This window comes from Leptonotus elevatus, chromosome 8, assembly GCF_054856555.1.
Source record: "Leptonotus elevatus isolate MCC_2025b chromosome 8, RoL_Lele_1.0, whole genome shotgun sequence".
Classification (NCBI taxonomy): domain Eukaryota; kingdom Metazoa; phylum Chordata; class Actinopteri; order Syngnathiformes; family Syngnathidae; genus Leptonotus; species Leptonotus elevatus.
In genome coordinates, this window is record NC_141246.1 from 19,383,029 (window position 1) to 19,396,293 (window position 13,265).

At 39.0% G+C, this 13,265-nt stretch overlaps 1 protein-coding gene across 2 annotated transcripts; it reads left to right on the plus strand.

Moving 5' to 3' along the window:
* Positions 1–1,588: 1,588 nt before the first annotated feature.
* Positions 1,589–9,669, plus strand: pycr1b (pyrroline-5-carboxylate reductase 1b). 2 transcript variants are annotated; one of them, XM_086083363.1, is made up of 9 exons: positions 1,589–1,709; positions 2,185–2,281; positions 3,639–3,709; positions 4,138–4,317; positions 4,422–4,529; positions 5,473–5,586; positions 7,604–7,696; positions 7,808–7,971; positions 8,547–9,669. In XM_086083363.1, exons 2-9 carry the CDS (start codon positions 2,215–2,217, stop codon positions 8,725–8,727), a joined length of 978 nt encoding a protein of 325 aa, XP_085939489.1. In that variant the 5' UTR covers positions 1,589–1,709; positions 2,185–2,214; the 3' UTR covers positions 8,728–9,669. The 2 variants fall into 2 exon arrangements, with proteins under 2 accessions (XP_085939489.1, XP_085939490.1); XM_086083364.1 differs by having other exon boundaries at positions 1,633–1,775.
* Positions 9,670–13,265: the final 3,596 nt, after the last annotated feature.

Sequence of the window (13,265 nt, forward strand, 5' to 3'; positions counted from 1 at the left end):
GCTCATGGTGAGATTTATACATAGAATCTCTCAACAGTCAGATATAAGAACCACTAGGACACTGTGCGGCCAACATTTTATATACACCCAGACCCAGACTGGGCCATCTGGAGGGCCGGGACAATTTCAGGCAGGTAGAAGCTCACACGTGTTTCAAAATCAGCCACAAAAAAAGTGCATCGCCATCATTTTACATTGACAAAATTACTGTGAATAGCTATATATAGCACTGAATGCCTGCCTTTGTTACTAAGGGTGTCACCGAGTTACAATCACTTAATATCAAAAGTAGCAAACTTTTAATGCACAAATAGAAACAACAACAATATAACTATATTAAACCTTGTCTGTACAAAAACAACACCTAAAAGAGGCAAAACACAATCACAAGTGTTACTAGTAAACAGCAACAAAGCATGATGGGAAAGCCTCCTACGATTACCGTTGCGCCCTTCAAGTTAGCGTCAGTCAGCTCAGTAGTTCACCAGAAGTGGTGAGAACACATTTCAAAATAAGAGTACAGTGTTAGCTGCCTTAATCTTGCGAGTTTAACTTCATTTGGTAAGAGTGTCTTGCGAAGTGTAAAATGTTTCATCCCATTTAATGTACATTTGCTTATTGGTTTCTTTTAGAGCATTCAATTGTAAATTACATTTTTTTGATCAAATGCAATATGAATATCATCATCTATTTTACATTGATACATAAACTGTAAAATTGTGTATGTTCATTAAAATGTGGAAAAAAATCATTAAAATGTGAAAAAAAACGGACTCGTTTTCAGCCCTAGAATCGTTTAAATTCCAAGGAATATGCTTTTAAAATGAACACCAAACATACCAAAAGATAATTTGATTTTTTGTGATATTTTTATACTAGCTGGACAATTGCCTTACTCGTACATTGGTCTTAGCAGGATATCGAGGAAGTGCTCAAAGTTTCCTGTACAAATGTCAATCAAATGAACCACTACACAGACGATGATTTTTTTTTCTCCCTAATGTGAAATTACTTCTTTTTTTTTCTGTCATGGCAGTGTGAGTTGATTGTTGACTGTGTTATAAAATCGTGACACACACTGTGACGTGACGACCATTGTGAGGTCACGCCAGCACACAAAATAGAATGTTTCAGAACAGGTTGGGTGTGGATTTTTATGTTGAGCAATGGACGTTGGCACACATGAAAGTAGTTGTGATACACACTGACATAAAATTCTGCTAGTTAACATCTAAATGCTCAAACGACTTTCCATTAGCAAATTTCGACAAAGCTATAAAGTACTGCCATCTGTTATCTAGTTTTCAAATGTAGAGTACAAGTAAAAAGTTTAACTGAGTTCCTGCAAAATGCACCTACACAATAATTATGTATACTTAGCTACACCCAACCACGTAAATGCGATTAAACGATTGTTAGGTTTCAATGACTCAAGTATGCATTGCGGTAAACTCAAGACGTCATAATTTGCCACATCCAAAATAAAAATACCTGCTTTGCTCCTCACCGGTCACATCACGCCTGATGAAACTGGCTGACGTTTTAATCCCGCCCGAATCCTGTCAAATGCGTTCTCATTGGCTGCTGCTCCTAGTATTCCTAATGTGATTGGTCATCTTTGTGTAGCGACTTTTGGCTAGTGGTCTGTACGAGCGGCAAGCCACGTTGACACAAAAAGTGCTTGTTTGTCTTTTCCCCGACTCGGAAAGGTACGTGTCACGTTAACGGTTGTCATCTGTCAGTCACGGGTCGTCAGTTCGCTTATCCAGCTATAGGTAATCATCCCCGCTTTTGCGCGTATTCGTCGTGTTTCCTGTTACTACTAAGTAGCTTTGAATGGTTGCTAACAGTGTAGCTATCTAGCAGAGGACAAGCTGTCATCTGTTAGCGTGGCGTTGCATCAGCATCTTTGCAATTAGCATGAATATTGGTAGCATTGGATCAATTAACTTGGGATGTATGACGTATTTCAATGTTGTTGAACGGAAATAGATTTAATGTTACTCCTTAATATCGAGAGTCTGGGGGCTCCGAAAGTTTTCCAACTGGGGGGCTCTGTTTAAAGCTATTTATGGCGACCCATTTTCGCCAAAATAAGACTTTACAATAAATACATAGTTTGTATTTTGTTGTTAATGTCATTTGGGCGCTTTTGGATTTTTCATTTTCTTTGTTTCCCTCCAGAGCACAGAGGCCACATCATCATCTGTCAGAATGAGTGTTGGATTCATTGGAGCGGGCCAGCTGGCTCATGCACTTGTCAAAGGTTTCACGGCTGCAGGTGAAGCCAGTTTACGTTTGCCAGAAAATGCTTAAGTTTATGCTCAAGAAAAAACAACTTCTACTTGCATTTCAGTGCTATTTTGTATGAAACAAGGAATAAACAGATTTTAAAAAAAATCTAATGGCACCTCGTCAAAAAATAGTTTCTCAACAAAAATACTAAAAGTACTGTCTCGTGTGATTTACTCACAAATTTACTAATGTTATGTGGAATTTGGGCCTGTTCAGCTGATTTTTCTTCTCCCCATTGTATAAATGGCAACAGGTGGATACACAGGTTAATTTTGTACACTTTACCTAAGGCTGTGCAATTAATCAAAATTCAGTTACAATTTCAATTATTACACACCACAATTACTAAATCTGCATAATCAGCAACAAAAAAAGATTATTAATACTAATTTTGGGTTGTTTGAATTGATACATTTGCACCTTTTTTATTTTAAAATAACTAATTTAATAAATTTTGTTTCATCCACAAGAAACTTGCATGATTATAGTGTTTCAAATCATTTTATTTGTCTTCATTTTTACGTTCAAACATTTTCTTGTTTTGTACCCAAAAATACATGACCGTCGTAATCGTGATTATAATTATTACCAAAATAATCGTGATTAATATTTTCTTCATAATCGAGCAGCCCTACCTCTACCATCTAGTGGAAGAGCATTGACTTGTTCTGCTCATCACTATACGTCACAGTAGGGCTGGGCGATATGGCCCGCATATAAAATCTCCAGTTTTGCAGTCATTCAGGGCGATTACAATTTTAATCGATTTTAATCTAATAAATTCAGAAAACATTTAATGGTTTAATTTATTCAAAAATAATTCCTTTGCGAAATGTTCACACAACAATAATGTATACTGATTCTGAATCAGTTTGAACAAACTTAGCATTCATAGTTTGTGCTTAAATGGCACAATTAAGGAATTTAAGAAATTATAACTCACAAAAATATTTTTGATGTAACAAAACATGAGAACAACTTTTAATAATCCAAAAGACAAAATTCGATTTCGCGATGTAGCAAATTTTCAACAATTAGATTTTTAAAATGACGATGTATCAAATTTATTCGATCTATTGCCCAGCCCTGCGTCACAGGCATAGATCGATGAAAATAATTTATATGTGATACTTTGCAACACAAGTCGAGTGAAATTGGATCATCCTCTGTGGCAAAAGCACATCACAGGAGGCTTAACAGTAGGTGCTATATACATAGTTACTTGTTATCAATGGGTTATCTATTTTGTTTCAGTCATGTTAAAAAATGGATATTCAAAATTTGTCAATATTTGACTGTTTCAACATTAACATTTCACTGGTCAACTTCATGTTGCTCCTCAGGCGTCATCGCTACACACAGGATCACAGCCAGCTCGCCAGACACTGACCTGCCCACTGTGACCGGCCTCAGGGTGAGTACAAATTAGGCAATTGTCAGCTGCTGCATGTGCACCAATCGTAGGCTTCTCCTGATGCTGATGCAAATGCTGCAATTAAACCTGGTTCACACGGTACGAGAATTTCACCTCCCGACAGTCGTAAGGATGCGCCGACATCCAAACGAGAATCTTAACACAGTCCTGCCGATATCGGAAGGACCTCTGACCTGAAATAAAAGAATTGGTTTTGCGAGACTGCCCGTCACATTCCGGAATGAACTCGATTCGTGTGTGTTGTGTTGATTCTGCCTTGCGTTCCAAACTGTGACTCCCGTGTTTTTTTTCTCTTCGCGTGTGGCGTCTGACAGTTTGGAAGTCGGCAGGCAATTTTAAAATCTTGCCCCGTGAACCAGGCTTTATGTGTATTCACCTCATCTCTGTTCCTTTTTTTGTTGTTGTAGAAAATGGGGGTGAGCCTGACAACAAGTAATAAAGAGACGGTCAGCAAGAGTGATGTCCTCTTTCTGGCTGTCAAGCCGCATATCATCCCATTTGTTTTGGATGAAATTGGGCCAGACATTGAAGACCGCCATCTTATCGTCTCTTGTGCTGCAGGTGTCACCATCAGCTCCATTGAAAAGGTCAGTCCTCCCTTTCTTTTTTTGGGGACGTGTCGCACACAGTCGTCTTCGTTCTTTTGATTGTTATTGATGATATATTTTATCTTGCCTGTGCCAATTCGCAGAAACTGCTTCAGTACCGCGCAGCCCCTAAAGTCATGAGGTGCATGACCAACACGCCAGTGGTAGTGAGAGAAGGAGCTACAGTCTATGCTACTGGCACTCATGCAGAGGTAATGAGAGAAAGCGAACACTGTGTGTTAACTTGATTGCAAATGGGGGGGGGGGGAGTAGATGTAATAGGGTTTTTGTTTATTAGGTGTTTTTAATACCTATTAATACTAGGGGTGTAAATTGCCTAGTACCTGGCGATTCGATTCGTATCAAGATTCATAGGTCACGATTCGATAACGATTAATCCCGATACAAATCTATAAATTGATTGCGATATTTTTATTTTATTGTATTTTTTACTCAAATTTTAAAATACTAATCAGTAAACTTGTATATGAACACTGTAAGATTTGTATGAAAATGTATTTATTTATCTGAAAATTCAGGCTTCTAACTGAGCCACTGCATTTAGCAAACAGGTTGCAGTCTGTTAAATATTAAGGCTTTACGTTCCATTAATATAACATTCTTCCATGCTTAATGTGTGAACCCTAACCCTAAGTAAGACGTTTTGTTGAATATTCCCATAAAAAATTTATGTTGAAGAATCGATTCGGCCGCACATCGAATCGATTTGAGAATTGCGCATTGTAATATCGCGATATATTGCCAAATCGATTTTTTCTTACACCCTTAATTAATACTATTAAATTTATTATTATTTTTTAAAAGTTAAGTTTCAGTACTTGAACTGTAAATCTTTTCTCAGCCATTACTTTATATCAGTGGTGTACAATTCTTATTATTTTTAAATGTTTCAAATTTCTCCAAATGTGTCTGTCAGTCATTAGCTGCACATTTAAAAGTCAAGATTTGACAGCACATTTCCCTCACAGTTCTGAGGTTTGGGGTTCAAATCGAGCTTCCTGCGGCTTGTGTCCCGTCTTCTCTGGTGCCTTCGTGCTACCACGCTGGAATGATTGTTCATCTGTGACCGGCGATCTATTATCTGGTTTGCTTTTGTTGAACGCAAATGTGTTGGTGTTGTGTTCTTTCGGGCAGGTGGAAGATGGGAAGTTGCTGGAGCAGCTGATGGCCAGTGTCGGCTTCTGTACTGAAGTGGAGGAGGACCTCATTGACGCCGTCACCGGCTTAAGCGGTAGTGGACCTGCCTATGTAAGTAACTGGGTAGAGAGCAGTAACCTCTCACTGTAAATGGAATTTTTGAGGTCGTAATGGTACTGGGGATAGTATTGTGTGTGTTTATTGAACACAAACTCCACCCTCCATGTCATTGTGCGGTCAGCGACTGCAGGTGTGGTTGTGCTGTTTACCGCCACACGTCCACAGTCATGCATCCATTTCGCCGCCGGCTGCTTTGTAGTTTCTCTCACTGCAGGAAATGAGGAAACGGGAAATTGGCACGTTGTAGTTGCACAGAGGCTTTACTTTGTTTTTGGTGTCTCACTTAAGATAAAATGAAGAGCGGTTTCACATATTATGCCGCCCCCGCCCTCTCCCCCACCATTTAACCCTCAGGCCTCGCTCTTTTTACTAACCCTTTCAGATTGTGGCCATTTTTGTCCACATACATTTAAAAATGTCTCTGTTTCACTTTCTAAAGCATCCATTCTAAGTTTGTTTTTCACCATTCAAACGACTCTTGTTTGAACAGTGCTTGGTTGGAAAGCAACCTCACAAATGCAATTTTAATATTCTCAGTATCACTTTTTCTTTTGTATTGGTCATACTTTCTACAGCCAGCAAAAAGCTTCCACTTCACGTCTTAAAATCAAATAGCTTGAATTTCATTTTTTCCATTGGATGTCAGTAAGCCATGAAACGGGTCTTTCGCAAACTAAAAATATTGCATAATATGGCTCCATTTTCCAACAATTAATAACGACCAAAAAAATAAAATCCATGAAATAGCAACCATAAAGCCTACTGTACTTCTGGACTTAAATTAATGTCAGCAGTAAAAAGCACTCACTAGTGATTTTAAGCCTGTTTTCTGACATTATTCAGAAGTTTAAAAAAAAACATCTACTCTTTATGTCCAAAAGGCTGGAATTGACATGGTTCTCAAAATTTTGTACACAACCTACAATCACGGTTTGTTTAAAAAAATAAAAATTATTTTTTAACAGTTAAATCTGACACATCCAATTACTAGTAACTGCAAACACGCATATGATAAGGATGAACATCCTCAACTCTGAATTAAATGTTTTGCGCCACGCAATGAATTCTGGGAACTGAGCGCCTTTACCATCATTACCAAAGAGTATGGCGAGGTTAAAGCTAGTAAAGCTTCACTGAGCGAGGCTGCTACTTATCACGACTTTTGCAGCGCTTGTCTTTTTGTAAGATTAGCATTAGCATCTAGCTTCACTGCGATCGCTGCAAAAAGTTTCACAATGGGCACGGGTCGCTGTCTGGCCCTCTGCCGGACTTTGGAGTTTGGTCAGTGTGTAGTGTTCTCAACAATTAGTTATGTATTTTTTTTTATTGACTTTATTTACGGTTCGGCACGCTGCATGACGTCAGACTTTTATTCTTCTAAGTCATGTACGTCAGTATATGGGTGCCATCCAGGGTTCGGCGAGAACCTGATGACAAACTTGTGTTGCTTGTTAAGTGGTTAAAGGTATTCCTAAATGTTACTTGAAGCACAGTTTTTTCAATTATTCAATTATTTGCGCTTCACTGTTTTCCTTGAAAAGAAGTTGTGCAACCCCATATTCTGATTGGGACTTTTCCTGTGTTATAGTTGATTTATTTAACTTCATTTTATTGTGCCTTCTATATAAAATATGTATTTTATGAAGAAATAGGGGGGGGGGAAAGCTAATAGAAAATTGCCATTAAATTCATGCAATTTGAATTCAAAATTGTATCATTGGTTTAATAAAAATGTTATGTATTAAAAGCACTTGGTACTACTCGAGTTGAGTACTCGTATTAGACATTCATAGTTAGTCAAACAAATAATTTTTTCTTCCTGGAGGGACGTCGCAAAAAATAATTGAGTAGCGTCACAGATTTCTCCTGTAGCATGCGTCTTGAAATCAAATCCCAAATGTAAAGGCAGACAGCACCCGGGTGCGAATATAGCCCAAAAAGCTGCAGAGAATGTTGTTAATGACTGGTAATGTGATGGTGTCCTGAAGGGATGTTTGTGTTTAAACAGGCGTTCACAGCGCTGGATGCACTAGCAGATGGAGGAGTGAAGATGGGTCTTCCCAGGAGACTCGCTGTCCGACTCGGAGCTCAGGCTCTATTGGTCAGTGGTGTTCGGACGTTTTGTGTGAACCCCCCCCCCCCCCTCCCCCACACCACACAAAATTTTAAAAACCTATTAGAAGCCCCTCCCATGTTTCTTTTTCTTCGGCAGGGAGCAGCTAAGATGCTGCTGGACTCGGAGCAGCACCCTGGCCAGCTGAAGGACAATGTGTGCTCACCAGGTGGCGCCACCATTCACGCCCTCCATGTCATGGAGAGCGGGGGCTTCCGCAGCCTTCTCATCAACGCAGTGGAGGCCTCTTGCATTAGGACACGGTAAGATGATTGGACCCGGAAAGTCGATTCTGTTGCAAAATTGGTTATCTTATGTTTTGTATTCTTTTAGATGTAATTCTACTTCAATAGTATTTGTTGTTACATTAAAAGGAACACCGATTGTCATGACAAGTTTGCTCTATATTATTTATTTGGTATCTCTGCCGAGCAATGTGAAACGTCTATAAAGAAAGCAAGGTAAGTCTTTGTAGCGTTCCTAAAGGGACGATCAAAACTCTTGAATGTGTCTGGTGAATGACGAGAGCGCGGCGTGGGAGAGGGTGACTCTCCCGACCGCATGTTGTTTCTTTAGGAACGCTACGGAGGCTTGCCTTGCTTTCTTAATGTGCGTTATACATCGCTCGGCAGAGAGCCGCCGCCTTTCTACGTCGCAACGCATTCCGCAGATAACAATGGCGGCGTACGTCCAAGTAAAGTTTCTACAAAATGTATTAAACTGGAAATGAGTTTTGAGAAATGAATCTCATAGTAATGTTAGTAAATAATATAGAGCAAACTTCCTTTCACTCAAACGTTTGAACAGCGTTTGACCACGAAGCTTCCTCTTCCTCCAGGGAGCTCCAGTTTCTGGCTGATCAAGAGCGCATCTCTCCAGCAGCCATTAAGAAAACCACGCTAGACAAAGTGCTCCAGCAGCCCGGAGTCACAGTCAGTGGCGTGGCCAACGGAAACGGCAGATCAGGGCTCAGCCTGTTCAACAACAATCGCAACTCGGGAGTCAAGAAGAAGAACTGATTGTAAAGAACCGCAAAAAGACAAACACATTTCAGATGATCAATTTATACAGACAGCCATGCCGCTTATATATTCACCTCTCAGCCATGTACCATGCTGGGCTGACTCAGGAGGTGTCTGTAATGGCCAGACCAATGAATCCCCATTTCTGTCACCAAATTATTTAAGTCCATTATTTTCTACTATAGTGCCTCTCATGAAGGCACGCATCCATCTACAAGTGGATGCTAAAAAATTATCGAAGGAAAAGTCTCTATTTCAATTTTTTTTTTCAAAAAAAAAGTGAAACTATGTTATTGTAGGCCACCACCACGCACGCACACACGCGCACACACACACACACACACACACACCAAGTGACCTATTTCAAGCCCTTGTTTAAATTTTGATGATTATGGCAGAAACGCAAAAATGAACAATGTCAGTGCATCAAGAACCACCACATACATCTACAGCTGTAGAATTTAAGGTGTCCTCCTGAACCCAAAACCACGTCAGAACGGAAATGTGCAGGGCTAAGGAGAAAAAAATACATTTTAGAGCACTTCATGCTTCCCGCTGCCGGTGAAATTGTTTGGAGACAATGATTTTCTTCCAGCAGGATTTGGCACCTGACCACAAGGCCAAAACTGCTAATACCTGCTTTAATATCCATGTGTACAGTACTTGATTGGCCAACAAACTCGGCTGACTTGAACCCCATTGAAAGTGATGCTGAATTGTCGGGAGGGTAAGCAAGGGGAACAGAAACCTTAATGCAGACCATCTGGAGACCAGAATCAAAGAAAATTGGGGACAATCGCGAACCTGAACTGTGCCACACTGCCTTGATGTTGTCATTGATGCATAAGCAGACTCAACAAAGTACTGACTTTTCATAAGGCCATCATTTCTGTGTTTTCTTGTTGGTTACATGAAATATAAAATTTTTGTGAAACACTGGATTTGTTTGTTTTCGTGTCTTTTTGCCATAATCATCAACATTGAAACAAATAATGGCTTGAAATATTTAGCTTTGTGTGGTAACCTAATATACAAGTTTCATTTTATGAACCAAATTATTTTTTTTTTTTTGGGGGGGGGGGGGGCACCCACCTGTACGTTGTGTTGCACCTGTACTAGTCTGTCGTGTGCATATCCACAAAGATGAGTACAGACGAGTAAAGTGCATTTTGTCCACTCAAACGCTTGATAGCATTTATAAATTGGGATGTTAGCAAGATATTCACTAATTTTCCAATATTTTTACCTGCTTAGCCAACAGGTTGGGATTGAACAAGTTTTTTTTATATTATTATTATAATATTTTATAAACATCTTTGTGAATGTATTGAAGACGGATGTTTTTGTAGTGATGAAAGCATTAGTAACTTTTTCCCCCTATCTCACAAATGTCCCACATATCACACGGTCCTTTTTGAACATGATATAAAAGTATTACTTCAGTGCAATCCGTCCTTAATGTGTATTTTCAAATTTGCCTGTTTTCACTTAACCTTCATTTTGTAATGGCAACCACTTCTGGGTTGGCGTTCCCATTTAAGGCAACATTAAACAAGTTGAAGCAAAAATAAGTTTGGCTTCCATTTACTTTGTATGATTGCTGTGTTTTTCCATTACTTATGGTAACTAAGCATCTCCTGCTCTGCAAGTGATAATTGAGGATTCACCCCAGCCTGCAGATGGCGACATTTTCTTAAATCCATCCATTTGCACCTTTCTGTGGCGCTCAAGTTTGTCTCTTGTCATAACTGGCACCTAAAGTCAATAAGTTATAGGTTATACATTAATAATTGAAGAGTTTAGTAGTATTGTTATACATGCCAAAGTGTCACTGCTTTGGAGTTAAAGGGCTAAACCCACCCATAACTGAATACAGTATGACACTCTAAAAAGAGAATTGTTGAACAACTTGTTAAAATTGCTTCAAGTGGTAACAGTAACACGATTTAATTAAGTTAATCCAATGAATATATTAAGTTTATTAAATAAAATTGCCTCAAGTAGTTAACAATTTTCAGTTACTCTCAGAAGTTGGAAACAACGCTGAGAAGCAAAGTACGGCTCGGCCAAACACAACCAAAGCCACTAACACAGTCAGCTCCTCTGCGGTCGCTTTGAAGTATGATGAAACACAAAGCAAATGGTCGCCTTTAAATCTACTGAAGCTCTGCTAAACTGAAACAATCATCCATCCGTCCATTTTCTTAACCGCTTGTCCAATCACAAGAAGAGAAAAACATTTTACCTGATGATGTAACAAACATAAGAACGCAGATTTAGACCTCGCCGGGATGCGAACTGATCGGCAATCCAGGTAGATTCCGCTCACAGGTCACGAGGTGAAAAACCATAAAAAGATTAAAGCTCCAAACACAAGCCACAACTACACTCTCCCAAAGCACGAGAAGAATAAAGGCACTTGCCTTCTAGTGACACATGCATGTACCGTATATGCTAATGGGCGGCACCAGTTGGTCACATGTGACTTTGTTGTTATTCTAACTGTTGTAGTATTCGTCCAGTCTTCAGCTCCAGTTCTTCACTGTGGAGGTCCGGAGGGATGAAATAGAACGGGAGGGAATGCGGAGAAAACGTTTTCGGAAAAATAAATACTGTAAATAAAGTCCGGGTGAAAAATGTAAGTGGCGTGGCGGAAGCTTGAAGTGGATTCCTGATGACCAAGAAAGATTTTGAACCTGTACGGAGATCTGTTACCAGATGTCATTTTGTGTTTCTAAGATGATGTCGAAAAAGATCATGTAAGAAGTGAACATTGTGAACATTGTGTTGCTTGCTTCTAACGTTGTCACATGCGCTTATTTGGCCTGTTGTGTTGAAGTGTCTTGGTAATCCCTCTTTTATGCTCAAAGGTTATTTGGTGCTTGCCAAGATTACACATTCTCCCAGATACATTCATTTGCATCTCATTGTTACATTCTTGTTACTTTGTGCATGCTGGGCACCTTGAAAAAAAAATACAAAGTACAAAATCAGTGTCGACTGTCGAATGTGAGTTTTGGTTTGAGAGTGTGTATGTATGTGCGAAACACACAGTCTGGAACACAGGTAAGCCAGATGCTACCTGTCATCTGCATCCAACCAATTTAATCATTGACCTTTGCGGGAACATGCTTGTTTGCATATCAAGGACGAAGATGCCAGACACCAACATGACTCAATTCAATGAAGCACTTTTGCAGTAATCCAACAAAACCAGACATCATCTAACACCTTCCGCACTGAAATGAACAACTGAGGCACGCGTGGTAAGAGATGTTTTCAACATGTGTTTGTTTTGCGCTTCTGTGAAATCCAGGCTGATGTATTATCAGTTTGATGCAGCTGTCACTAGTGGAAACAATAACAAAAACAAAAAAAAGAGAGAGAGCGCAATCTCCTACAGTCTCTATACTTGTCATGTTATTTTGTTGTTGCTCAAAATATGCATTGATATGCGACGTGCTATCAAAAATGATTGAGCTATTCTTAACTCATTCACTGCCATTGACGGCTATAGACGTCAAAAATTCATTTGAACTATTTCTATCAGTTTAACATTTTCCCACTTTTGTTAACAAGAGTATGAAAACCTAGAAATCTTTTTTTTATTGTACATTTAGAACAGATATAAAATTTGTTAACTAGTGAAGTCATGCGATTAATTATGATTACAAATTTTAATCCCCTGACGCCCCTAAATTTTAATAATCTTTTCTTAAAAAAAAGAAAGATTATTAATAAATAAATAAATAAATAATTACAATTTATTTAAAAAAAAGAGTCAGGCGATTACATTTTTTCGTCATTAATCTAATGAATTCACTAGTTAACTCTTGATTAATCACAAATTTTGCATCTGTTCTAAATGCACAATATTTTTTCTAGGTTCTATACTCTTGTTAACAAAATAGGAAAAAATGTTAAACTAATAGACATAGTTCAAAGGAATTTTTGACGTCTATAGCCGACAATGGCAGTGAATGACTAATAGCTAACCCAGCGGTGCCTTCAAAAGGGACCAAACCAATGCTGGGTTATTGTGCAATGGTTTGACCCAGTATGTTGGACCAAGATTTTGATTCAACAAGAAATAAAAACTACTCATACCGATGAGATCAAATTGACCACAACATGGGTTACCAGGTTATCAGTATACCTGTGGTTAGAAATAATATTAACTTTATTGCCAACATTTTCAGTCAACAGTTTATATCCAAATTTGGGCTTTAGGAAACTACTGAACCAATAACTCTGACCAGGTTTTCAACCCCAATCACCACACACAAAGTCAGTGGTGTTACCCAGGGATCCATCCAGCTGCCAGCAACATTTTCAAAGAATGTTACATTAAATTCACTTCAACTTCAAGACCCCTGTGCAAAATGGTGACCAGCTTCAGTTCTTCAGTCCACCCAAATCCAATCTTCAACCCAATCTGCTGTGTCAAAATAATTAACCCAATCTGGGTAAAAATAACCCAATCTTCTCAGCCAGTGTGTTGGCGACATAACCCAGGATCCTTTAGTGTGTAAACA

What these genes read in the sequence shown, in the direction of transcription:
- pycr1b (XM_086083363.1), top strand. Translation starts at nt 2,215, where the DNA reads ATGAGTGTTGGATTCATTGGAGCGGGCCAGCTGGCTCATGCACTTGTC. An exon ending in CCACTGTGACCGGCCTCAGG is followed by an intron (nt 3,710 to 4,137) that starts GTGAGTACAAAT and finishes TTGTTGTTGTAG; the next exon opens with AAAATGGGGGTGAGCCTGAC. An exon ending in GCGGTAGTGGACCTGCCTAT is followed by an intron (nt 5,587 to 7,603) that starts GTAAGTAACTGG and finishes GTGTTTAAACAG; the next exon opens with GCGTTCACAGCGCTGGATGC.